General features: G+C 34.6%; 2 protein-coding genes and 1 long non-coding RNA gene across 5 annotated transcripts; 1 reads left to right on the top strand and 2 right to left on the bottom strand.

Annotated features, from left to right (window-relative positions):
- Positions 1-5,960: 5,960 nt before the first annotated feature.
- Positions 5,961-8,536, top strand: LOC146918126 (LEAF RUST 10 DISEASE-RESISTANCE LOCUS RECEPTOR-LIKE PROTEIN KINASE-like 1.1). The gene is made up of 3 exons (XM_085719793.1): positions 5,961-6,763; positions 7,182-7,274; positions 7,656-8,536. The coding sequence occupies exons 1-3, from the start codon at positions 6,058-6,060 to the stop codon at positions 8,456-8,458; spliced, it is 1,602 nt and encodes a 533-aa protein (XP_085575919.1). The 5' UTR covers positions 5,961-6,057; the 3' UTR covers positions 8,459-8,536.
- A 1,328-nt stretch (positions 8,537-9,864) lies between these two features.
- Positions 9,865-18,262, bottom strand: LOC146918125 (uncharacterized). Its single transcript, XR_015016014.1, has 4 exons — positions 17,397-18,262; positions 15,920-15,981; positions 11,591-15,329; positions 9,865-10,175 (listed from the first exon to the last, which is right to left on the bottom strand). It is a non-coding gene; the product is annotated as an uncharacterized LOC146918125 (long non-coding RNA).
- A 340-nt stretch (positions 18,263-18,602) lies between these two features.
- Positions 18,603-26,751, bottom strand: LOC146918124 (LEAF RUST 10 DISEASE-RESISTANCE LOCUS RECEPTOR-LIKE PROTEIN KINASE-like 2.4). Of its 3 annotated transcripts, none has more exons than XM_085719779.1 (3): positions 26,082-26,751; positions 20,288-20,329; positions 18,603-19,874 (listed from the first exon to the last, which is right to left on the bottom strand). In XM_085719779.1, the coding sequence occupies exon 3, from the start codon at positions 19,840-19,842 to the stop codon at positions 18,775-18,777; it is 1,068 nt and encodes a 355-aa protein (XP_085575905.1). In that variant the 5' UTR covers positions 19,843-19,874; positions 20,288-20,329; positions 26,082-26,751; the 3' UTR covers positions 18,603-18,774. The 3 variants fall into 3 exon arrangements, with proteins under 3 accessions (XP_085575905.1, XP_085575903.1, XP_085575904.1); XM_085719777.1 differs by lacking the exon at positions 26,082-26,751 and adding an exon at positions 20,988-22,352; XM_085719778.1 differs by lacking the exons at positions 20,288-20,329; positions 26,082-26,751 and adding an exon at positions 20,988-22,352.
- Between the last annotated feature and the right edge of the window lie 192 nt (positions 26,752-26,943).

Here is a 26,943-nt window from a genome sequence, read left to right as displayed (position 1 = left end):
TTTCTTCCATCATGATCTTGTGCATACAATAAGATGGACTTATCCCTTTCAAATCGGATAACTTCCACCCTATCGCTTCCTTGTTGGCCTTGAGAACCTCTACCAACTTTGTTTCTTCATCGATGGACAAGGAGCTACTAATGATCACCGGTTTTGTACCATCTTTCTCAAGAAAAACATATTTCAAATTAGATGGTAAAACTTTTAATTCTACCTTGGTGTCATCAACTTTGGCTTCTTCCTTGGATTCTTCTTTCAAATCTTCAAGTATGGCATGATTAGGAAGAACCTCCTTCAAGGAATCTAGCTCCTTCAAACACTCTTCAATGGCACTTGCTTCGTCTTCATCAATAGCATTGAGTGCGTCCACCAAAGCACTCTCAAGGGGTGTTCTATTGTGCATTTGCTTCCGAGTAGTCAAGATGACTTCTTCGGTTGCATCCATTTTAAAACATGCACCCTTGTCTTTCGAGTACTTCAAAGCTTCTCGGATGTTGAAGGTAACCTCTTCATCATTTACCTTGACCTTCATGATATTATCATCAAGATCAATCATCATCCGAGCCGTTTGCATGAAATTCCTTCCCATTAAGATAGGCACATCCTCATCTTCTTCGACATCCATAACCACAAAATCAGCCGGAAAAATAAATTTGTCCACTTTTACAAGAACATCTTCGGCCATACCTAGTGGTTTTGCAAAGGATTTGTCGGCCAATTGCAACATCATCCTAGTCCGCTTTATACAAAGGTCACCAACTCTTTTGGCAACGGACAAAGGCATGAGATTGATGCTTGATCCAAGATCAAGTAGTGCTTTACCTACACGTGTTGTGCCAATAGCTACCGGTAGAGTGACTCTTCCCGGATCTTGCTCTTTCTTAGGCAACGTTCTTTGAATAATAGCACTACAATTGGCATCGATTTGGATCGTCTCTTCATCGTTGATTCTTCTTTTCTTGGAAAGGATATCTTTCATGAACTTCGCATAGACCGGCATTTGCTCCAAGGCTTCTGAGAATGGTATATCAATTTGCAACTTCTTGAAGAGTTCAAGAAACCTTGCGTATTGCCGCTCTTTGTCTTTCTTCGATGGAGCATGCGGGTATGGTAAGCGTTGAGCCACCACTTGCTTCTCAACCACTTGTTTCTTCCCTTTATCTTTCCCCACATCTTTATTCTTCCTCTCCATCTCCACTTGTACCTCAAGATCTCTTTTTTTATTTTTTTCTTTTTCAACTAATGCTTCTTTATTCTTTATATACACTTCCTCCTCTATCTCTACACTATCCTCCTCGAACTCCTCTTTGTCCTCCTCATTGACAACTTCATCATCCTTTTCTTCAACAACAATATCATCACCTACCCTTATACCTACTACTCTCCCACTCCTTGTAGCTATAGCTTTTGACTGCTATGCCTTGTTGTGCTCCTTAGGATTTGGTTGAGTGTTTGCGGTGAAAGCTCCACCTTGCGGAGGACCTTGAGCCATTTGTTGAGCTAACTGACCAACTTGCGTTTCAAGGCCTTTGATGGACGCGTCGGTGTTTTTCTGGTTAGCCATGGACACTTGCATGAATTGTTTCAAGACCTCCTCGGTGCTTTGGGAATTATTCGGTTGTTGGGGGTTATTTGGTGGTGGATTTTGGTATTGATTATTGAATGGTTGTTGGTAAGGTTGTTGGTAGTAGTTTGATGGTGGATATTGATAGTTATTGTTGTACGGTGTTCTCCAAGGTCTTTGTTGGTTTTGGTTGGCCGGATACCTTCCTTGGAAGTTGGAAGTACCCGGATTTTGTTGTGAGGTTCCGGCTTGTTGTGGTTGGTTAGGCCTTTGTTGGTTTCCCACATAGTTGACCTCTTCCCCTTCAAAAGAACCGGGCTCGGGACAATAGCCGGTGGGATGATCCCCCGTACAAAGTCCACAAGTATAGACTTGAGCGGTTCCTCCTTCTTGCTTGAGAGATTCAAGAATTTGTTTAGGCATAGCTTTCATCTCCTTTTGCATAGCTTCTAATTGTTGAGTGAGAAGCTTATTTTGAGCTAAGACCGCATCATTTGCTTCTAGTTCCAGAATACCGACTTTCCTTTGATTAGGATTCCGGTTGTGAGAGGATTTTCTTGTGTTGAGAGCCATTTGATTAATGATTTTGACAGCTTCAGCTGGGTTTTTCAAAGCAATAGAACCTCCAGCACTTGCATCTAGCATCGTCTTGGACATGTCTTGTAGCCCTTGACGAAAAAGATATAGTTGCATTTGGCTATCAAAACCATGCTTTGGACAATTCCTTAGCAATGATTTATAGCGCTCCCAAGCTTCACAAAGAGTCTCACTTTGGCCTTGAGCAAAAGTTGTAATTGAAGTTTTAGCCTCAAGATGCCTATCCTCCGGAAAGAACCTTTCTTGAAATGCTTTCTCTAGCTCACCCCAATTTTCCATCAAAGAAGTTGGTTGATCAAGATACCACTCCTTAGCCTTCCCGATCAAAGAATGAGGAAACAATTGCACAAACACACCCTCTTCCTCATCTTCCTTCATACCAAGTGTACCGGCGGTAACATAGAAGTTGGTAAGATGTCTATATGGATCCTCATGATCCATACCGGTAAACTGGTTATGAGTTATCAAGTTTATCAACCCAGACTTCAGCTCAAAAGATTTGGCATTACGGTTGCCAAGATTAGCTAGCCTCCTCGGACTAACCCACATAGGTAGAGCATTCTCATCTTCATTAGCCATGACTACTTCTGGATCACTCCTCGGAGATGAATGTGCAGAAGAATGTGATGAAGAATCACCTAGTGATATAGTATGCACCGAACCTGACGGAGAAGGAATAAAAAGTAAAGATTCCGGCTGAGCCAGCCTGGCTAATCTCCTAGCTTCCTTTGCTTGCTTTCTAAGTAACCTAGCAGTTTTCTCAATTTCAGGATCAAATTGTAGGTCTTCTTTATCAACGGTACCTCGCATAAACAAAGTTCACCAAGACTATACCAGGTGGTTAGCATAAAAAATAATGAATGATATATGTGTATAAGTATATGCATGAAAGAATTTTGTGCAAAATTGACTTAACATGACAAAATTGTTTCGATACTTATGATAAAAATTTCCGTTACTCCCCGGCAGCGGCGCCATTTTGATGTAAGATTTTTCCTACACGTCATATAACTATGTACACGTGAGTATATATAGGATCGTTTCCACAGGGAGTTACGTTTAATCATAAGCATTTACACAATCGTTCACATTAAGGGTTTGGATATAATTTGTTTGTTTGTAACACTATATCCATATTTGACATTAAAGTAAAAACGAGAGGGGATCGAACTATTTCGCTTGCGGTATAAGATAACGAGCAAGCATAACAGCAGCAATCTCTCGATCGATTAACAGACTCTAGCTTTATAACCAATATTATTACAATCATTTCTACAATATCCTTCGTGTCCAAAGCGATATCGTTATTTCCAAGTTAGCGTTTAAACATTCGTGTCCAAATTCCTTAAACGATAACAAAGTCGATCGGATGACTTAATCGACCGTGTCCAGCCTGATTAAGTATCCGAAAGCATTAAAAGCTTGATTAAAAGTAATTATCAAAGGTTTACAAACTTGTCAAGAGTGATATAACATAAGATAGATTGTTATTCTAGGTCTAGATTCAAGGGTTTGTGTCCAAATCATCTTGAATCTCTTTGAAAGCATTAAAAGCAAGAATAACAACAATATTGAATTATTAAGCTAGAACCTTATATATTAAAAGATCAAAAGATTACATAATAGCTTGATTGTTACCTCAATACTACATAGAAGGTGATAGTTACATATAGACATGTAAACTAATGCAAGGAAGGAAGGAAAGATGAAGATTCCATGCCAAGATCCTTGATGTCTCAATGAATCTAGGGTTGAATCTACTCCTTAATCACTTGCTTTGTGTTTCTCTCTTTGAAATAGCTCTAACCTCTCTCTAGAAATGTATAAAATGTTTCAATGGAATAGTGAATACCTAAAAGAGAGGTAAAAATGCTATTTAAATGGCCTGTGTTTTTGCACCTGCGCTAATAGCGCAACTCACGCTAATAGCGTGGTAAGGCGGCCTATAATTTGGCCAATGGGAGCCTGCCACGTTGTTCTTGCCCTGCTGCTACGCTCCAGCCACGCTAATAGCGTGGCTCTCTGGAGCATTTACGCTAATAGCGTGAAATACGCTAATAGCGTAGCTCTTCAAACCCAGCTTCTGCTTCCACGCTCCAGGTACGCATATAGCGTAGCTCTCTGGACATTGTACGCTAATAGCTCAGAATACGCTATTAGCGTACTCTTCAAGAGTGCTCCAGATCCACGCCCCAGGTGCGCTAATGGCGTATCCCTCTGACCTTTGGCATTTCTTCATCACGCCAATAGCGTAGGACACGCTAATGGCGTAGCTTCTTTGAACTTTGACATTTCTTGCACCTTGCTTGTAATTTCCTGCACAAAAAGGGTAGACTAAGGCTCAAAAGCATAAATGACATATTAACACAATATTTGGAGTTTTCCATAGAGAATCTTGCAAAACAAGTCACTAAAACGCTTAAACTCCTATGCGAAATATATCACTTTTAAACACTTATCAGTATGAAGCATCAAATGCTCTTTACTCCATTCAGAGGAATCAATTGCATTGTCTTTATTCTTACATAACAAATAATTCTGTACGGTCATGAGCCATCTTTGTGATTTATTTTTCTTTGTTATATATTCAAGATTGTAAATGGGTTTTGCCATGTAGTTTTATGATATCAGTAGGTACCATTCTCTAATTGTTTGGTGTCATTCTCTAATTCTCAATTGCTTTGTTATCAATGTTCATAGTAGTGTGTTCTTTGATCCTTATTTTGTTTATTAATCTACCTATACATTTCATTGTTTTTAAATAATGCTGTTGTAGACATTAAGTTGCATTTGTTCATATATCACATTTCACTTAAATGAAGAATGAAGTCAGTGGGAAATAAATAGGATTTGTGAAACTTCTCATGAAGACTTTTTGTACATGACTATTGTTTTTTATGTGCTATTTTTTTTTTGTTGAAATATTTAGAACTTCACTTCAGTTTTTTATTAGTAGAAATAGCTCAAACTAGATGATAAAAAAAGCACTTTGGAAATTATTTTGACAGTAGTACATATGAGAGTTGTTGTCACGGTTGCATATCTTACCTCTTCAAATTTTGATAAGTTGGTCATTTACATGTTTTGATATTTTTTGGTTCTATTATGGGCAAAGTGTGTATTTTGGTTCATTTGACTTTGATTGATTTAGAGTAAACCCCCATTTTTCTACTTGAATGTGTTATGTGATACCATTATAGTCCCTATTTGTATCAAAATTGCAAACACATGCTCAAAAGTCTCTTTAATTAGACATTTTAGGTCTAAAAAGGTATATGCTTATATTGCAAACACATGCTCAAAAGTCTCTTTAATTAGACATTTTAGCTGTCAATTTGGTTTTTGAAGATAATCACATGTTTTTAAGATAATCTCATTAACTACTTTAGAATTTTTGTTTGATTGAAAGAATTACCTAATTTAGTTTTTGAAGGGGGTGTTTCTGTCAATTTTTGATTGAGGTATTAGATTGGAATTATGTACATGTTTGAAATCATTCGGCAATTGTTGTAGCTTGGTAGGGGTGTTTTAGAGAAAATATTTGTATAATGTTTATGATTTTAGCCCTTGTATATGTCGAAGTTTTTTTATATCCTCGTGTACTGCCACATCATCGTTTAACATCGGAAGTCATCATAAGTAACGTTTGAAGTTAAACGAGGGATGAAGCTGACAGACACAGAACAGATTCAATTGAAAGATAGTTACAAATTCAGGAACCGTACCAGGTTGTTTATTCACTAAAAAAAATATACAAATTACTACTATTTTGTTCTTATAATCTACTTTGATCAGGAAAACTTAAGAATGGTCGTGAGATTGCAGTCCAATGCTTCAATGAAGACAAGTGCAACATATTGAAACAATTCATCAATGAAACTGTATTTCTAAATTACATGCCACACAAAAACCTAGTTACGATTTATGGTTATGTCACTCATCAAAAGGAATCCATGCTAGTACATGAATACCTGTCCAACGGGACTCTTGCTACTCATATTCGAGGCCGAATATCAAATAGCGGAACATCATTAACTTGGCTTAACAGATTGGATATTGCAATTGATATAGCAAATGCATTGGAATATCTTCACTATAACGGTATTGTGCACCGTAATGTAAAGTCTCACAATATTTTCCTTGATATAAATTTTTGTGCTAAGGTTGGTAACTTACATTTGTCAAAGAAACTTGATATTGGAGCAACCTATGCTACAAGAGACTTAAACGGAACACGTGGTTATGTAGACCCAGAACTTGTGTCAAAAGGCTTACTTGGTGTCCAAAATGATGTTTATAGTTTTGGGGTGGTGTTGTGTGAGCTTGTGTCATCTATGCTTGCAGAATATTATTATCAGAATGAAGAAGAATGTCTGGCAACCCTTTTATGCAAAAAAGTTGAAAACCAAGCTTTAGTGGAGCTGTTGGATCGAAGACTTGGCTTCGAATCAGACCTTAAGATCACCAAGATGATGACCGCTACGGCTGAGCTTGCATTTTGGTGTTTGAAATGTCCACAAGAATTAAGGCCTAACATGGAACAAGTGCTAGAGACTCTCCATGGCATAAAGCAAGGGAGATATGAGATAAATTCAATCAAAGGTACGAGACGTTAATTAAGACCATCAAACTTTGTTACCGTTTTGTTGGCTATGGCTCATAGTTTACTGATAAGTGAGCAGGTCGCTTGGCCCGAATTTTTATCGGGCTGCAACTGGGGGTATGGTGGGCGAAGCCCCCTGCACTCGACAGTACAGTTTAGGGGTAACATTGTAAACTATACCATATAGTATTTAAATTCAAGTTAAAATCTATAAACCCTAAACTTTAAATGGTAATAGAAAGGTTGTGCAGCCGCTCGCATAATTGGCCTAAATCTGATAAAATGTTATGTTTTCTCTGGTTTACTTTTCCAACACTTTTCCTCTCTAATGTGTTTCTACCTCGTATGTGTTTTGGTGTTAACATACAAGAGATTATTAATGTCATAGACTCTTACTATGCAATTTATATGTCTCAGCTTTCAAAATCTTCCACCATGCCGACCTTGAAAAAGCTACTAACCATTTTGACACTTTTCTGGGGTCCGGAGGGTTCGGCAGAGTCTACTATGGTAAGAAGCTGCAAAGGTATCTGCAAATTATAATGACAAAATGATGAGTGCACACTTTAATTGTAGTTCAATAACTTGGTTTTTTTTACAGGTATATGTTTAAAACTTTTTTACACGGTAATTTCAATTTGTTACGATCTCTATATGTTTAAAACTTTTTTACACGGTAATTTCAATTTGTTACGATCTCTAAACAGCTGATAGAAAGTAGAAACTATAGATAAAAGAAAAGTATATAAAAGTAATATAATAATTGTATTGATAATGAAAATGTTAATTATATGAAGAGATACAATAAGGCTTATATAGTCAATGAGAATAACTAATGAGTGTGACTAACTTTTACATTTTCTGACTGCATGTCATTGTATTTATGTTTAGGAAAACTTAAAGACGGTAGAGAGGTTGCAATAAAACGCTTCCACGAAGAGACAGAAAAAACCATTCAGCAGTTCATGAAAGAAATTGAGATCTTAAGTCGCCTGCAACATCAAAATCTGGTTTCACTTTATGGTTGCAGTTCTCGTCATAGCAACAAGCACATGCTTGTGTACGAGTACATCTCTAATGGAACTCTTACACAACATCTTCACGGATCTTCATGTAGTAAACTATCATGGCTTACTAGATTGAATATTTCCATTGAAACTGCAAATGCCTTGGTATTTCTTCATGACTCAGGTATCATTCATCGTGACATAAAAGGAAGCAATATTCTGCTGGATGAAAATTTTGTTGTTAAAGTTGCAGATTTTGGTCTCTCACGGTTTCTTCCTGACTATGTGACTCATGTTTCAACTCTTCCGGTAGGAACTCGTGCTTACATTGATCAAGATTACTATGACACTGGAAGGGTCAGTGAGAAAAGTGATGTCTATAGCTTTGGTGTGATCTTATTCGAGCTTATATCATCGAAACCAGCAAGTTTAATGCAAGGCACCGAGCGTGTCACTCTTGCTCAATATGCAACGAGTAAAATCTTAAACAAGGAATTACAGCTACTAGTGGATCAAAGTCTTCAAATTTCTTTTAATGAAAATGTAGTGGAAATGATAACAACAGTGACAGAGTTGGCATTTCAGTGTGTGCAGTGTCCCAAGGAACTCAGGCCAACCATGAAACAGGTGTTAGAGACTCTACAGGGCATACGCAAAGGGAAATGGGGATTCAATCAAATAACATAGGAGTCAAGTTTTGATAAACTCTTTGAACAGGTGCACGGGTCTGAGGCTTTATGTTTTATTGATAAGGTTGCTATAATTATGTAAATCACAAGTCAATTGATTGATATATTAAAATTAAGTCATAGTAAAGTTCCTCATTGGTTCTGGACATTATTCTGAAGGTTGGTCATTCTCCTATAGTAATACGATTCTTTTTAGCGATTTTACCACATCTGTTGCTGCTATGTGCCACTTCAGGTCTATAGCTATCCTCGCTATAGGGAAATAGTAACGGATATTGGTAATGTCGATATCTTTCATGACACTCATCTATTCTTTGATGCTTACCACTTTGAGTCTGAATAATCATATCTCTTTTTGAGTTAGTATCGATACTCCCCAATAAAAGAAACAACTTCTGACACGGTTGTTGAGCTGTTTTCGAAAAGCAGATGCAGAAGCACCATAGGAGGCGACTTCAAGACTAGCTAGTGGTTGAACTTTTCCATTTCCACAACACATTTGAAACTTTGAATTTGTAGCATGTATGTATTTATTTATTCTCTCACTGTACCACGTATTTGCTCCAAAATATGGACATTGAAGTAATGGAATATCAAGAAGATTTGTCTCTTTAAGGTATGTACCACCATTGATTTCTCGCCTTAAAGGTAGCAGATCCAATGTGTGACTTCTACTTTTTTTCAATTCACACAACTAGTTCTATCCAATGTATGTGGGACAATTGGTGTTTATTTTTCCAACTTCCAATTTCAACTCTAGTGTTCCAACAGCAACATATTGAAACAGTCGTAAATTACATGTCTCACCAAAACCTAGTTACAATTTATGCATGGATGTGTCACTCATCGAAAGGAATCATTGCTAGTATACAAATACCTGTCCGATGGAACTCATGTTGTTCATTTTCAAGACCAAATATCAAATAGCAGAACAACATTAACTTGGCTTAACCGATTGGATATTGCAACTCATACAACATATGCATTGAAATATCTTCACTATAATGGCATTGTCCACCTTAATGTAAAGCCTCACTATTTTCCTTGACATAAACATTTGTGCTAAAGTTGCTAATTACATTTGTTAAAGAAACTTGCTATTGAAGCAACCCATGATACAAGAGACTTAACAGGACCAAGTGGTTATATAAACACAAAACTTGTGTCAAAAAGCTTATTAAAACACAATTGTGATTTAATATATCTGTTGGACACAGTTTTATAGATCACTGAAAAATCAGATTAAACTTGTAATACTCAACATTTTTATATGATCAGGCTAACCGTCACTGTCACGACCCAAAAACACTAATCGTGACCGGCGCACGAACTAGAACATTCTAGCCCGGCAAGCCTATTGATTCATCTTGACAAACTATAAAATAAAAACAATTTCCAATTAGGTTTTCACTTCAAAAAAAAAAAAAAAAAAATATTTATTGAAATTTCGACATAGTTTCCCCTGTAAATTCAACATTTCCAAGATATGAATCCTGTTTTAAAAACCTGTTTTATCATCCAGTATCTCAATTAACATTTTTCTCATACTTGTACAACTCAGAATAACACATCCTAGACTTCCAAATAGCTGCAGATACATCAATGGACACTGAAATATAAATATAGAAAGAGAAACCAACCAAGAGGGCCTACCAAAAGTGACACTGGTAGATCTTTAACCCTGCTAGAAGCTTTCTACGCAATTGACTTTGAATCTGAAAAAAATATAAGAAAAAGGGGTAAGTCATAAAGACTTAGTGAGAGACAACAACCACCACCAACTAGATGGGAAACACACAGGGCACGATTATTTACTTTATCAAATCTATTGTCAATTACAAAAATAGTAATCGTCTAAAATTCTAATAATCCGCAAACCTTTATACGCATGAAAATCCACACATTGTATATACTTCCAATCAAATAGGTATACTTCAACGAAAAGTCCAACATCGTAAAGACATGAAGATAACATTACAAGCCTTTAAAATAAATTGCCGAAAATCAAAATAAAAGCCTTTAAAAATATATTGCCGAAAATATTGATAAATAACCTTTAAAAATATATAGAAAACTCCATTTAGTGAAAATAAACAAAATGGGTGAATCGAGAACTAGCTCCATCTCGTTGATAGCCCTCTCCTTCTAATGGTGGCCTTTCCATAGGGGCGGCTCCATCTAACGGATAGCTCTTTTCTCTCGACTCAAAACAAAGTGTAAAAATATAGAAAATTCCATTTAATGAAAATAACCAAAATGGGTGAATCGAGAACTAGCTCCATCTCGTTGATAGCCCTCTCCTCCTAATGGTGGCCTTTCCATAGGGGCGGCTCCATCTAACGGATAGCTCTTTTCTCTCGACTCAAAACAAAGTGTAAAACATTTTCAATTAGGGAGTTTACCTCTCATTGATAGCCCTCTCCTCCTAATGGCGGCCTTTCCATTGGGGCGGCTCCATCTAATGGAGTAACTACCTAATTGAAATAACATACTAGGTGCACCTAGGTCGTCGTCATTATAACCGTAATTTTCAAAACCTCATTCTTAAAACACATGTCTAAAACCATATTTTGCAACATAATGAAACTTATATCAAAATACGTTCATCAAAACTCAATTGAAAACCTACTACTTATCATCATAAGTAAATCCAAATTCAAATCCAAATCCAAATCGCGTACATATTAATATCAAATCCTTTCAAAACGTATATTTCAAAACCGCATTTTACAACATATCAAAACAACTACTAAAACACATAAAATCCAATCCTCCGTTTCAATTTCTTTACTTTATAAATCACAAGTAAAATCCATATCCAAATGGAGCGCATATTAACATCGAAAATTCTCAAAAACATATATCTCAAAACCGTATTCCCCACATCTTAAAACTCATGTCGTTGTATATGCAACCAAATCTCAATTTCAAATCCTTTGCTCAATAAGTCAAAGATAAATCTAAATAGTGACCATAATAATATCAATGACTTTTAACATAAGTATCAATGAGAGGAAAAATGTTCAAAGGGTGTGTTCCCCATTTTTATAAACACTTTAACATATAAAGTCATAAAAATATCAATAATAACGATAATGAAAATAAGTGATAATGATCGCCATCAACTCACCTTAACATTTTCTGAAGTTTCCGCGCTGCTTGAGTCCTAGTTAAGCTCCCGGTGTGCTCCGTAAGCACTTTTATCCTAAACATCTTAACTACAGCTTATGGCTTCTGCGTGTTCCGAATTCATTTCAAAATTTGATCAAAACTCTTATTAATCATAGGCGTTCAATTCTGCACCTCTCTTACTAGTCTAAATCCACAATTTAGCTCATTTCGCAAAAATCATGACAAAACCCGTAAGCTTTTTTTCCAGCAGAATTATCCAACTTCAAACGCACTTTCCGAGTTCATTACTAATCGGAATCACATGAAATTTATATCCGATTTGAAGGGAATTGAATGTACAATCTAAATATCCAATAATTACTTAATTCTGATCAGCACAGTAAAAGATACCACCCACAAAACAGATCACGACCCAAAACACACAGCTTGTCCAATCTTTGATTTTGCTCCTATTTTTAATTCTCACTCAAACAACAACAATAATTACCTCTATCACTTTCCTCAAGTTTTTTGCTCAACACCCAAACCCTAACTTCAAATTTTCTTGTTGCATCCTTGCTTTTAAACATCAATAAACCATGACTAAAGCTTCAAGCACACCATACATTAACCCACAAGTTGATTTTCTTAAAAACCCCAGCAATTATGAGGGAGAGATGGGTTCAGTTAAGAGAGGGAAAGAGAAAAGTAAAGCTTACAGTTGATTTAGGAGATGACGAGAGTTATAGAAATTGGCTTGCATGCTTGTCTCATGAAGATTAGAGTGGAAGAATGAAGATTTGAAGAGAAAAAGGTTAGGGTCGCAAGAGAAAGAAGAGAACAGAGGAAGTGTCCTCTGTTGTGTGAGAGGAGAAAAGGGAAAGAATGAGGAAAAAAAATGGCCTTTGGACTTTTAAAATATCTTGTAAGGCAAGATTACCATTTTGCCCTCACTTAAGTCTCAAAGATAAAATTAACCGACACATAAAATTGAGAGTGTTTTTAAGCAGGGTATTACACTCTACCCCCCTTAAGAAAATTTCGTCCTCGAAATTTAGAGTTTACGTGATAATAAGTATAAATGATTTCTCCAACTTTCAACTTTAGATTCCAACATACGTCTGTTACGAACTGATTCTTTCTGACTACCAGCCACCATTGGCGTTGAATACTTCCTTAAGAGAATTTATTATAAACTTCACATCATGCCTTTCCTTCTTCGTACGCTTCATTCCTCCAAGGTCCTATCAATTTTACCTAGTCTAAATCTTAACCGAGTCTCTCTGATACTGTAAATTACAGTGGAACAAATTTACACATGACCAATAATGCCATTGAATGATCAAGCTAAAATTGAATCCCCCTTTCCAACAAGTTTTTTGTAGCCTTTTAATTATAGGTCCCTTTATTTTGTCTAAATGAGTAAGACTACCTATCTATTTCCTAGTCAAAACATTTACAACAACACTTGACTTTCCAAGGTGATACAAGTCTTTGCAATCAAAGTCTTTAAGAGAACTCCATCCACCTTATTTGTCTTAAATTTAAGTTATACTAAGACCTTTGTGGTTGTTATAAATCTAAAAAAAAAATCTTTCATATTGCTAATGCCTCAAAATCTTAAAAGCAAAATTATTGTTGACATATTCACTCATGTGTAGGATCTCTTAGATCATGCCTTTCTTTACTCTTGGAATACACAAAAATGTCATCACTAAACAATATCACCCACAAATCTAAGGTTGAAAAATCCAATTCATCAATCCATAAAAGACGTTGGAGCATTAGTAAGTCTTAAAGGTATAACCAGAATTTTACAATCCTCGTAGTATGTGCGAAAAGTTGTCTTTAATGTATGTTCACTCTTAATATCCAACTAGTGATACCCCTATTTCAATAAATCTTGGAAAACACTAAGCTTCTTGAGGTTGGTCGAACAAATAAATGCATGGTAAATAATATTTATTCCTAACTATCACCTTATTCCCTTGTCTATAACTACACACAGTCACACATATCTATCTTCCTTACTTATAATAAATTTCATTAATCCTCAAGGAAACGAACTTAGGTCAATAAATCCCTTATTGAAAAGGTCTTGTGGTTAGTCCCTAAACAATGTAAGTTATTCTATGTCATTCGATAAAGAGGTATGGATGTGGGTTGAGTGGTAGGAACCAAGTCTATAGAGAATCTAATCTCATTATGAAGTGACAATCCAGAAAGTTCTTCAGGACAACATCAGGAAACCCAAATGTTTTTAGAACTTTTTATAATTCTTCACTCACTTGTATATCCCTAATCAAAACCAATTATCCTTGACAACCTCTCTTCAATAACTTGTTAGAACCTAAACTTGAGGTTAAATAATATGGTACCTAACCAGATTTTCCTCAAAAGGATAAAAGTGATTACCCGATATCTCAACTTTCACTACTTAGTTATAATAGGGTAAGGTGGCTTACTAGACAGACAACCAATTCATACTCAAAATCCTATAAATTTGTACTAACACGACTATGTTAATGCATGACTAAATAATAGTTGTGTCGTAGCTACCCATGATGAACACTCCTAATATAGCATACTTAACCACATTGAAATCATACCTTCTCATCCTTGAAACAAAATATTTCCAGAGTCGAATCAACCATTGTAGAATCAAAAGTACTATAAGGAAAAGTAAATTACCTACATGCCCCATGATCTACTAAACACTTTGCGTTGTGCCCAAAAGTTTGTCAACTAGAACTATCTATTTATGTTATTTATATTTATTGTTCCTAATAACCAAATATAACTTCACCATCATCCTAAGAAAAATCTATGTATAATCATTCAACTCATTTCTTGCAAATATTTGTCTACTACATCCCCTAAGCTTTTGTTGCCTAATCTGAAGTGTTAAGCTTTAAACCTCCGCAAAGTAGCACAATTAGATCTAACCACGAATCCAATTAAGCATTCCCTTAATTTTATAATGAACCACTTGACACTCATCTCTACTATGATAGGGTGGGGAGCGTTCATTGAAAGCTCAATAAGACGGGTTTTGTACTCCAAAACTGGCATGAACTCAATTTAGTCCGATCTTTCACACTCTTGAAGAAATTCATCTCCAACCCTTTCTAAAAGAAAACGAGTCATAAACACTTGTCTCACTTCATCCCAACAGAGGTTATCCTACTTGTTTTCCACGTGTAAATATATCAAACTAGTCATATACCATACCTTCCAACTTATATTATGTCAACTCCCACATCCTTATATCCACCTTTAAATGAGAGCATCATAATTTCATTCATAACCTATCTTGACCGTCAATAAGTCATTATATCCACACACATAGTAGACATATAAAAGGTAAAGGTTTAAGTTTCATGAACTTTTCTATATCCACATTGATCTCTCTAGATGAACTTTTCTTGTGGTTCAAAAATATTTCTCTGCGCTTGATTACCATGTTGTTATTGTCCAACAATTTGTTACACAAGCCATTGTATTCCTTGTAAGCCAACAATAAGCTCTATCATCATTGAATTTCTTCGTATTTCTCTAGGAACCTCGACATTAATTACTCCTACAACTCAGTCACGTTTGTCAACATAAATGCTACGTCCTTTATCATTTTCTTTAAGTCAACCATGAGAACAGCCTGAATGACGACCTATTTGACTAAGGTTTTACGGTTCGGCTTTAAATTCGCAAGGAACCAATTTCCCTTCTAGTGGAGATCTTGTTAATGGGTGGCACCCTCACTAAATGAAAGAAAATTTATCAAAAATAGGACTAGGCGACAAACTAAGTGAAACAATTCAAAGACCCAAAAGAAATCATAAGATTGGACAACAAGTGACACTACCATAGAGTGCTAATAGCTTTTTGCAAATAAATTGTGCCGCGGTTCACAATTCATTAGCAAAAATCTATTACTACTCTATGTCTGCAGCTATTAGGACCTACAACCGGAGCTCTGATACCAACTTTGTCACGACCCAAAAACACTAATCGTGACCGGCGCACGAACTAGAACATTCTAGCCCGGCAAGCCTATTGATTCATCTTGACAAACTATAAAATAAAAACAATTTCCAATTAGGTTTTCACTTCAAAAAAAAAAAAAAAAAATATTTATTGAAATTTCGACATAGTTTCCCCTGTAAATTCAACATTTCCAAGATATGAATCCTGTTTTAAAAACCTGTTTTATCATCCAGTATCTCAATTAACATTTTTCTCATACTTGTACAACTCAGAATAACACATCCTAGACTTCCAAATAGCTGCAGATACATCAATGGACACTGAAATATAAATATAGAAAGAGAAACCAACCAAGAGGGCCTACCAAAAGTGACACTGGTAGATCTTTAACCCTGCTAGAAGCTTTCTACGCAATTGACTTTGAATCTGAAAAAAATATAAGAAAAAGGGGTAAGTCATAAAGACTTAGTGAGAGACAACAACCACCACCAACTAGATGGGAAACACACAGGGCACGATTATTTACTTTATCAAATCTATTGTCAATTACAAAAATAGTAATCGTCTAAAATTCTAATAATCCGCAAACCTTTATACGCATGAAAATCCACACATTGTATATACTTCCAATCAAATAGGTATACTTCAACGAAAAGTCCAACATCGTAAAGACATGAAGATAACATTACAAGCCTTTAAAATAAATTGCCGAAAATCAAAATAAAAGCCTTTAAAAATATATTGCCGAAAATATTGATAAATAACCTTTAAAAATATATAGAAAACTCCATTTAGTGAAAATAAACAAAATGGGTGAATCGAGAACTAGCTCCATCTCGTTGATAGCCCTCTCCTTCTAATGGTGGCCTTTCCATAGGGGCGGCTCCATCTAACGGATAGCTCTTTTCTCTCGACTCAAAACAAAGTGTAAAAATATAGAAAATTCCATTTAATGAAAATAACCAAAATGGGTGAATCGAGAACTAGCTCCATCTCGTTGATAGCCCTCTCCTCCTAATGGTGGCCTTTCCATAGGGGCGGCTCCATCTAACGGATAGCTCTTTTCTCTCGACTCAAAACAAAGTGTAAAACATTTTCAATTAGGGAGTTTACCTCTCATTGATAGCCCTCTCCTCCTAATGGCGGCCTTTCCATTGGGGCGGCTCCATCTAATGGAGTAACTACCTAATTGAAATAACATACTAGGTGCACCTAGGTCGTCGTCATTATAACCGTAATTTTCAAAACCTCATTCTTAAAACACATGTCTAAAACCATATTTTGCAACATAATGAAACTTATATCAAAATACGTTCATCAAAACTCAATTGAAAACCTACTACTTATCATCATAAGTAAATCCAAATTCAAATCCAAATCCAAATCGCGTACATATTAATATCAAATCCTTTCAAAACGTATATTTCAAAACCGCATTTTACAACATATCAAAACAACTACTAAAACACATAAAATCCAATCCTCCGTTTCAATTTCTTTACTTTATAAATCACAAGTAAAATCCATATCCAAATGGAGCGCATATTAACATCGAAAATTCTCAAAAACATATATCTCAAAACCGTATTCCCCACATCTTAAAACTCATGTCGTTGTATATGCAACCAAATCTCAATTTCAAATCCTTTGCTCAATAAGTCAAAGATAAATCTAAATAGTGACCATAATAATATCAATGACTTTTAACATAAGTATCAATGAGAGGAAAAATGTTCAAAGGGTGTGTTCCCCATTTTTATAAACACTTTAACATATAAAGTCATAAAAATATCAATAATAACGATAATGAAAATAAGTGATAATGATCGCCATCAACTCACCTTAACATTTTCTGAAGTTTCCGCGCTGCTTGAGTCCTAGTTAAGCTCCCGGTGTGCTCCGTAAGCACTTTTATCCTAAACATCTTAACTACAGCTTATGGCTTCTGCGTGTTCCGAATTCATTTCAAAATTTGATCAAAACTCTTATTAATCATAGGCGTTCAATTCTGCACCTCTCTTACTAGTCTAAATCCACAATTTAGCTCATTTCGCAAAAATCATGACAAAACCCGTAAGCTTTTTTCCAGCAGAATTATCCAACTTCAAACGCACTTTCCGAGTTCATTACTAATCGGAATCACATGAAATTTATATCCGATTTGAAGGGAATTGAATGTACAATCTAAATATCCAATAATTACTTAATTCTGATCAGCACAGTAAAAGATACCACCCACAAAACAGATCACGACCCAAAACACACAGCTTGTCCAATCTTTGATTTTGCTCCTATTTTTAATTCTCACTCAAACAACAACAATAATTACCTCTATCACTTTCCTCAAGTTTTTTGCTCAACACCCAAACCCTAACTTCAAATTTTCTTGTTGCATCCTTGCTTTTAAACATCAATAAACCATGACTAAAGCTTCAAGCACACCATACATTAACCCACAAGTTGATTTTCTTAAAAACCCCAGCAATTATGAGGGAGAGATGGGTTCAGTTAAGAGAGGGAAAGAGAAAAGTAAAGCTTACAGTTGATTTAGGAGATGACGAGAGTTATAGAAATTGGCTTGCATGCTTGTCTCATGAAGATTAGAGTGGAAGAATGAAGATTTGAAGAGAAAAAGGTTAGGGTCGCAAGAGAAAGAAGAGAACAGAGGAAGTGTCCTCTGTTGTGTGAGAGGAGAAAGGGAAAGAATGAGGAAAAAAAATGGCCTTTGGACTTTTAAAATATCTTGTAAGGCAAGATTACCATTTTGCCCTCACTTAAGTCTCAAAGATAAAATTAACCGACACATAAAATTGAGAGTGTTTTTAAGCAGGGTATTACAGTCACCATGCCAGCAGTATACACATTTTTGCTCTACCTAAAGTTTACTAAAGAGGGGACTAATATACCTAATTTTTTCAAAACAAGTATTAAGGATATGCTTTGATCATGGCTTACTAGCTAGTTGCTTCCATATCAAGATAATAACAATTTCTTGTAGAACTTGTTTTCCATTTGTAGCATTTGCAGTCACCAAATTCTAAAGGATATAAGATCAGAAAATATAAATTTATTCCATGACCAATTGTTCATGATTTTGCATTCAATATAAAAACAGTTTGAGACAATATGACCCACTCACTTTACAAGATTATTCAAAGGGATGATATGATATCTACTCTGATTAAAAAGTATTTAACAATTTTATAGATATCCGTAAATTTAAGACGTGCAAGACTCAGATGCCGATCTAGTAGGAGACGAAAGTAATGGTTTTGGTGGTATTTCCAACGAATTAATGTCAACTTCTAACATTTCAACTACTTTACTCATTGTAGGTCTGCCATTAGGAAATGTTTGAATACACCACAAACCTACAATGGTCATCCGCTTTGCAATCTCATCTTCTTCCGTATCCATTACCCCATCATGTCTCAAGTTAGTGCCAAGATCAAGCCTATTGTATACCCAATGAGGAAAGTATATCTCACTTGTGTGACTTGCATCTGCATTAATATTTTTCCTCCCACCCACCATTTCTAATAGCATCATTCCATAACTATAAACATCAGACTTATGTGAAACTCCTCCAAATTGTCTATTCCACACTTCTGGAGCTACATACCCCAATGTCCCTCTTTGATCTGACATCGAAACAATGCTGTCTTTCTTGAGGCAAATCTTTGCAAGTCCAAAATCTGAAATCTTTGGACAAAAATTCTCATCTAAAAGAATGTTATGTGGTTTTATGTCAAAATGTAAAATTCGAGTGGCACATCCTCTATGCAAATATTCTAGCCCTCGGGCTATCCCTTTCGCAATTTGATGCATATTATCCCAACTTAAAGATACAATGGTTTCAGGTCCCTTATTGTAAATATATTTGTCAAGAGAACCATTGGACATAAACTCATATACTAGAGCTTTTTTACGGCCTTCAAAACAAAATCCAAGAAGGGTGACGACATTAACATGTGAGGTTCTAGTAATACTAGCAACCTCGTTAATAAATTCTTCACCATTTCCTTTTGATGCATTCAAAATCTTCACTGCCACATGGCAACCATTCAATAACTTTCCTTTGTAGACAACACCAAATCCCCCTTGACCAAGTTTAATTTTGAATGAGTTTGTCATTTTCTTTATTTCTGAAAATTTATATCTTTTTTGCAATAGAGCTCCATGATCTTTTAAAAATGCTTCAATGTTTTTATCATTCTTTATCTTAGATCGAAATTTTAGGTGTAGTATCGATGGCTTGCCTCTAACACAACAAATTACGATGCACATCAACAATGCTACAGTTGCTGCACTTCCCACACCTGTTGTTAGAATGAGAATTATCTTAGTATGTGTTGATGGAAGAAACAAAACTAAATAAATAAAAACTACGATGTTGTATCTTTTCATTTGAAGTTATAATGTTATTTAGGGTGTCAATGACAAAATATCAGTAATCAAAGTTATATTTGTAACCCTTGTGCTTAAAGTTTTTCCTAATACATAGTTAACACTAATACATAGTCCAAACTAGTATGATCAACATAGATAGTAACAAATTGAGGTTTCCATTAATGAATTATGAGAATGATAGTGTATAGTTTTGGTCTTTTCTTGCCTAATAAGGAAGGATAACAGTTCTTCATTTGCAGATAGATTAATGATCATTACTAAATATTATTCCACAACATAGTTAAAGGTATAAAATAGAAAAATTAGATTATAGATGTATGACCTAGAATGATTTTGATTTTCCCTTGCGAGCTCAACTGCTTACCTAGGATAATAGTAGAAAGAGCATAGAGGAATCTGTTAAAGCATAGCTTACGCCTAAAAATTATGTCTTGAATATTTGATAGCTGACAAATAAACAATTAAAGATGCAAGGAAATATGTCTAATTTGAGCATATAAATGGCTAAATAAATTGGGAAAGGTATAAATAGAAATTAGAATGGGTTATTTTACATATCACTGAAAAAGTTATTTTACTTCTATGAAAAATAACTTTGGCTAAAGGATGGGTACCAAGTCACATCATGAAGTTGCATGGTCTAAAATCAGTGTTGCAGTTTTGTTTAAAATTAGGAAATTGAGTTGAAATGCTGGTTTTTTATGACCGGGCCATGTGGCATAAAATGATTGGATCACATGACACTCCGTTACTTTTGTCAATTTGTTAACGACTGACTGACGTCAAGTACTAAAACCAAATTTCTTTTAAAGTGTGAATACCAAAACCAGACAAAGAAATTTGCAGAGACTAATACCACAAAGTGCTACAATTGCCGGAACTAATTGCATATATAACCAAATACAGAATTAGTTATTTTTTTATAATTGCTATTTATATATACTCCTAACGAATTTGGTGTTTTTTTCTACGAAGTTCATTTCCTTTATTTTTTGATGAGATAAAGAGATAAGAAAACATACTTCTGTTATTAGAACAGTGTTGTGTGGAAGAATCAACAGATCCATCTAAACAATCATCGTAATAGCAAGTGGACTTTACATGTTTCTCAATAGCATCATTGGTTTTCCATTTACAATCTCCTCCTTCACTTCCCAAACACCTTAAGCATTCTTCTTTCAGATTATAATTCAACTCAAACCCCGTATCCAAACCTTTTTCAAGAACATCACGCTTAAAATAACCATAATGATCATTATTATATATAGGAAACTCTGTTCCTACTGGCACTTGAATATGTCTCTCGCAATTCCTTAACTCAGATTCTTCCAAGAACTTGTTTTCATCATAACCACCAACATGACAAAAAGCATGATTCTCAGATCCACATACAGAATTTATATGAAAATATCGAGGGACAGTACAATTGTAGTATATGGTGATGTTCCTGAGAGTTCGGAGATAATGAAACGGAGGTGGAAACAAATAAGTATCAACAAACCTAGGAGAACAAAGATTTTGATCAAGGTCTGTTCTTTTGAGTTTCATGGTGTGAGTTTTTGTGTTGATGTCAACTACTGTGAAATTTTGTGAGGATATCAGAATGGTAGTAGTTTTGTTTTCGTGGCAGTTAAGGTAAAATGATTTACCAGCTCCACATGGCGAATGACGATTTTGTCCCCAGAATGGATAAGAGATGTTGGTGATATTTCCACAGTTGTAGAAGTTTTTGATGTCTCTACAACTTGAATAATTGAAAACTGGTTGATGTGGATTTTGTGGTTGAGAGTGGGATTGATGTGCAAAAAAAGTGGTTATTATTACTAATAAGAAGAAGAAAGATATGTATGTAATATTCATGAGCATAAAGATATGCTTATCCATTATGCTCGGAACGAAAAATAAAAAATGAGGAGGGGTTCAGTTGAGTTATGGTCTCATGCTCTCAGCAAAAATGATTCTAATGACCATAGAGTCAACTCAAAGTCGCCCACGAAATTTCCACTCTATTTCCTTTTTTTATTTATCAAAATTGGTCAGTCATATTTTCCCGAAGATATTATTATCAATAAAGTCAGGTCGGTGAATATTTTGCATCACTAACATAGTTATTGTTTGGACTTGAAGTAATTCATTCTAGATCCAGAGGTGCAGAGGATCCAGAGGTACAGAGGATCATCACAAAAAACGCATTGATGCAGTAATCTAGTGTATAGCTGTTATGATGTATATATACTTTATATAACACAAGTTTGTTACTAGCTAGAAGTTAACTCACCATAAGATTTGCTTGGTGGTCAACTAACTATAGTAAGTAAGAACTTTTAATTTGTGTATATAAGTGATGTATTGCATTGAGAAAGTGTATCAAGTGTATCACTCATATTAGTTGAATAAAATTTCCCGAATCTCTTTTCTCCTTGATCTCTTTTCTCTCTTTTACTTTTACTTTGTGCTTTCTTAATTCACTTGAGTTTTACCATAAAATTAAGTAGCTTATCCCAACAATCTATACTACTATTAAAAGAGATGTCCTATGAATTTCCCATTTTGCCCTTAGGAGGGGCATTTTTGTAATTTCCTAATTTGTGGAATTTGGTTGTTGCCACCTCACCTTTTTATGGCATATTTCCCATTTTTCCCCTCACCATTTTTTTAATTATTTTTAAATTTTTAATAACTTTTAACTATTTTTCAATTTTTATGTTTTCAACTATTTTTCAATTTTTTCTCCCAAATTCAGTTGCTTCTACATTGCCGTTGTGGGAGATTAAGGTATCGTTTGACCCGGCTTTTTTCCAACTTCTCTACATTTTTAAGGAGAAATTAGGTCAAATACAATATCAATTATTTTAATTTCAATATTGTTTAATCACAACCTCACAAATATTTTTATTCACACTGTCATTTAATGATACCAAATATTTTTATTTCCTTTCTTCAACCTCGCGAATATTTAGAGTAATATTTTATGTCCGTCTGACTGTGTTTTTGTTACGCTGATGCATATAATTATTTTTAGTGTTGCTTGGTTGAGTGCTACCTCATCGATTTTTTTTAACTATTTTCCAATTTTTATTTTTTTTTACTATTTTCCAATTTTTTTATTTTTAACTATTTTTCAATTTTTCTCCCAAATTCAATTGCTTCTACACTGTCGTTGTGGGAGATTAAGATACTGTTTAACGCGGTTTTTTTTAACTTCTCTAAATTTTTAAGGAGAAGTTAGGTCAAATACAATATCAATTAAGTACTTACTAAAAAGGGAACTTTTTTTTAATGCATAAAACTGAATGGAATGAGCTTTGGCCAAAAGTTGTTACTGTGGAAGAAATACTTTGTAGCTTTATCATCTACCATCTACTTACCTTGAGTTCTTTGCTTCCATTTTGTAGTCAATGGCAACCCAAATATATGTAACAATTGGTCAGGTTCGAGGCTGCTCATCAACCTACATCATCCGGTTGTTGAGATGTTTAAGACTTAGTAAGTTTGCATTATGATTTCACAATACAGTGTTAGAGTAACTTATTATTTCACAATCCGATTTGATTGTTTTTTGACCATGTTTCTTGAATTGTTGTCGTGACCTTAACACTTCTCAAGCTCAGATTCAAAGCTTCAGTCAGAACTTAAGTCAATGTTCGGCTTCTTTTCAACGTACTTCGTACAACGATTTTTTCAATCTGTCTCAGGTTAGGCCAATTGCTGAATTTATAAACTTAGTCAAGGTCTGCTTTTTTTACGCACAATTTAAAATACATATTGCATTATTCTTTATTTCATGTGCATAATTTGTGTTAGGATACATATTGCATCACTATTTGGAAAACAACTAAATTCAATCCTAACCAGTTTGGATTGTATTATGGGAGTTGCACCAAATGTTCGAAGACATCAATGTCAAATGGTGCTAGCTATAGATGCACATGCGGGAGTGATGTTTAATTTCCATTTGTTTCAACAATGTTAATTGGTCAACGGGGTACATATAATGTACATGCATGCATTTATCTAGACTTTATAGGAAGATAATATGAAGATAAATTAGAAGTCTTGGTACATTTTCTTTAGCTTAAAATCAGTTATGCTACCTTTATTTTATAAATTATATGTAACTATATTCGCATACATCTTATCCATGTTAATATGCATTTGACTAATATTGCAGTTATTTTCCTGTTTAGCATTTCCCAAACAAGGTGTCAAGAACAATTCTGAAAGGAAAGCGCAAAACAATCACTCGCATTGATGACCAGACACAGAGAAAGTATAAGTGTCGCCTTATTATATTGCCGATAGAGCAAGCTATGAAAAATACTTGGGTGGGCAGTGGTTCAATTTCTGCAGAGAACGTGTGGTGGAAGAAGGTGGTAAACTCATCTTTGATCTCGAAAAGTCACCGAAGAACTTGCACGTTCAAGTTGTTCCAAAGTAGATCTTTGCTGCTGAACTATTTGAACTTCTACTATTTTGATGTATCACTTTGGACTGTAATCGTAAACTATCTTGACTTTCGGATGCCATTTGTTCTTTTCATTTTGTCTGATGTAAATATTGGCAAAAATCCCTTTTTGGTTAGTCTATGACACATGCAGTCTCTTTTATAAACCTAACTATTATGTAACGTTAATCTGCACATTGTTGATTCCTTCAATGGTTCCAATTTGTATCATGTTAATTATAATGTTGTTTTCCTAATCTTTTGAACAAAATAGAACATGCTTTTTTCCTACAACAAATATTTATAATGTTTTGGTAAATGTTTTAGAAATGTACATATATATATATATATATATATATATATATATATATATATATATATATATATATATATATATATATATATATATATATATATAACATCTAATTAACACTGCAATTTGTTTTGTGCCTGACACTTCCCAAATGAGATATCAAGGACATTTCTAAAAGGAACACGGAAAACAATCACACTCATCGACAAACAAGCTCAAAAAAGGTATAAGTGTCGCTTGATAACGGCAAAGATAGCAAGTTACAAAAAATACTTAGGTGGCCAATGATTCAAATTTTGTCGAGAACATGTGTTAGAGGTAGGTGATAAGCTGATTTTTGATCTAGAGAAGCCACCTAAAAATATGCACGTTCACGTCGTTCCCAAATAAAGATTTGGTGTTCATGATCTGCACTTTCAACAGATCGCCTTAACTCTAATCCTATACTAGATTATCTTCACTCACTGATGTTACTTCTTTGCATGATTTCATCTGATGTATATATGGGTATCAATTCTTTTTTGGTAACTCTATAACAACAACACTCTTTTTTATAATTTTGGATAATATGTAATCATAATTCACACATCATTGGTTCCAATTGTTTTCATCCTAAATATTAATTATGTCAATTCTTAATCTCATAAATTGATTATATGCTCTCTTAATCAGCCCATACATATTTTATGATGAATCACAATGTTCCGTCATTTTAACATCTCTTCTTTCAAATAATTTTTTTATCGAATACGTTATTGAACCCGTGCGAAGCACGGGTTTGTAACTAGTTATCCAAAAAAGAATACATATATAAATTTTGGAATCAAAATTCCATATGTAGTTCATTAAAAAAATTACTCTTGTCACGAATTATTTTTTTATTAAATATATAGGAAACTATTACTACTGAATGACTAAAGTATATATCTTAAGGTAATACTCGCATGAAAATTTTAATTTCCTCTTGTGAAAACTTCAACACCAATATAGTTATGCATCATTTTCTGTTGTGTAATTCGTGTGACTATTTAGCAAGCAAGAAAAATTTGGTGCTTTCTTTATGTTGTTTATTTTACTTATTTATTTATGAAATATAGAGATAAGAAGTTGGATGACTTAAAGGATAAGGAGGTAGAGGTTCTGATTCAAAACTAAGGATATCTTGTGTGTTCATTATCATTTATCAATCATTCATTAAAAATTATATATAGTTTTACTTTTTTTTCTCAAGCTTATTTGAATCTCGTCTCTTTGATCATGTAATTACTCTTTTTTTTTCCTTCTTGTTTTATAATATTGATCATGTAACTACTAACACATACTTTATTTATTTATGAGATAAAGAGATAGAAAACATACATTTGTGATGAGAAGAACAGTGTGCGGAATAATCAATAGATCCATTTTGACAATTATCATAGTAGCACAAATCAACATATTTATCAAAATATTCACGCGAACAATCTCCTCCTTCACTTCCCAAACAATTTAAACAATTTTCATTCACACTATACTTCACCTCAAAAGCTTCACTCAAAGCTCCTATAAGTTCACCACGCTCAAAATAATCATCCTTTAGAGGAATATATCCTCCTACCGGCACTTTGATATGTTTCTTACATGACTTCAAAGTTGGAAATTCTTGTAACAGCTTATCTTCATCGCCATAATGACCGAAAGAAGGATTGTCGGAACCACATAGAGAGTTTGCAGGTAAATTTTCAGAGAAAGTGGAAGTACAACCGTAGTATATGCTGACGTTTTTGACACTTGATGGATATTGAAACAGAGTGGGAGACAAATATGTATCAAAAAATTGAGGAGAACAAAGATTTTTGGAAAGGTCTGTTCTTCGAAGTTTGATGGTATAATTTTTTGTGTTGATGTCAAGTACTATGAAATTTTGTGAGGATAATTGAATTGTAGTAATGTTGTCTTTGTGACAATTAAGGTGAAAAAGATCTCCGGCGCCGCAGTAAAAAGGAAGTTTTTGTCCCCAGAATGGATAAGAGACGTTGGTGATGTGTCCACAGTTGTATGAGTTTTTGATGTTTTTACAAGTGGAATAATCATTAACTGATTTAGGTTGTTGTAGAGGTGGCTGAGACTGAGAGTGGGATTGATGTGGAAAAAAAGTGGTTATTATTACCAAGAAGAAAGAGATGTATGTAATGTTGATGAGTATAGGGATATGATTTTCCATTATGTTGAGAACAAGGAA

The sequence above is a fragment of the Medicago sativa genome, chromosome 6, assembly GCF_051527215.1.
Source record: "Medicago sativa cultivar Bolivia chromosome 6, Bolivia_mono, whole genome shotgun sequence".
Classification (NCBI taxonomy): Eukaryota; Viridiplantae; Streptophyta; class Magnoliopsida; order Fabales; family Fabaceae; genus Medicago; species Medicago sativa.
The sequence above is the reverse complement of the archived record's forward strand: the minus strand, read 5'-3'. Positions and strand labels throughout refer to the sequence as shown.

Bases quoted from the DNA above. Each gene is read 5' to 3' on its own strand.
- LOC146918124 (XM_085719777.1), bottom strand. From the start codon at position 21,849: ATGGATAAGCATATCTTTATGCTCATGAATATTACATACATATCTTTC. The intron at 20,330-20,987 runs GTATGTTTTCTT...CTATTATCCTAG, and splicing joins ACACTGTTCTAATAACAGAA to GTAAGCAGTTGAGCTCGCAA. The intron at 19,875-20,287 runs GTCATACATCTA...TTCTAACAACAG, and splicing joins GAAAATCAAAATCATTCTAG to GTGTGGGAAGTGCAGCAACT.
- LOC146918126 (XM_085719793.1), top strand. From the start codon at position 6,058: ATGCCACACAAAAACCTAGTTACGATTTATGGTTATGTCACTCATCAA. The intron at 6,764-7,181 runs GTACGAGACGTT...TATATGTCTCAG, and splicing joins TGAGATAAATTCAATCAAAG to CTTTCAAAATCTTCCACCAT. The intron at 7,275-7,655 runs GTAAGAAGCTGC...ATTTATGTTTAG, and splicing joins GTTCGGCAGAGTCTACTATG to GAAAACTTAAAGACGGTAGA.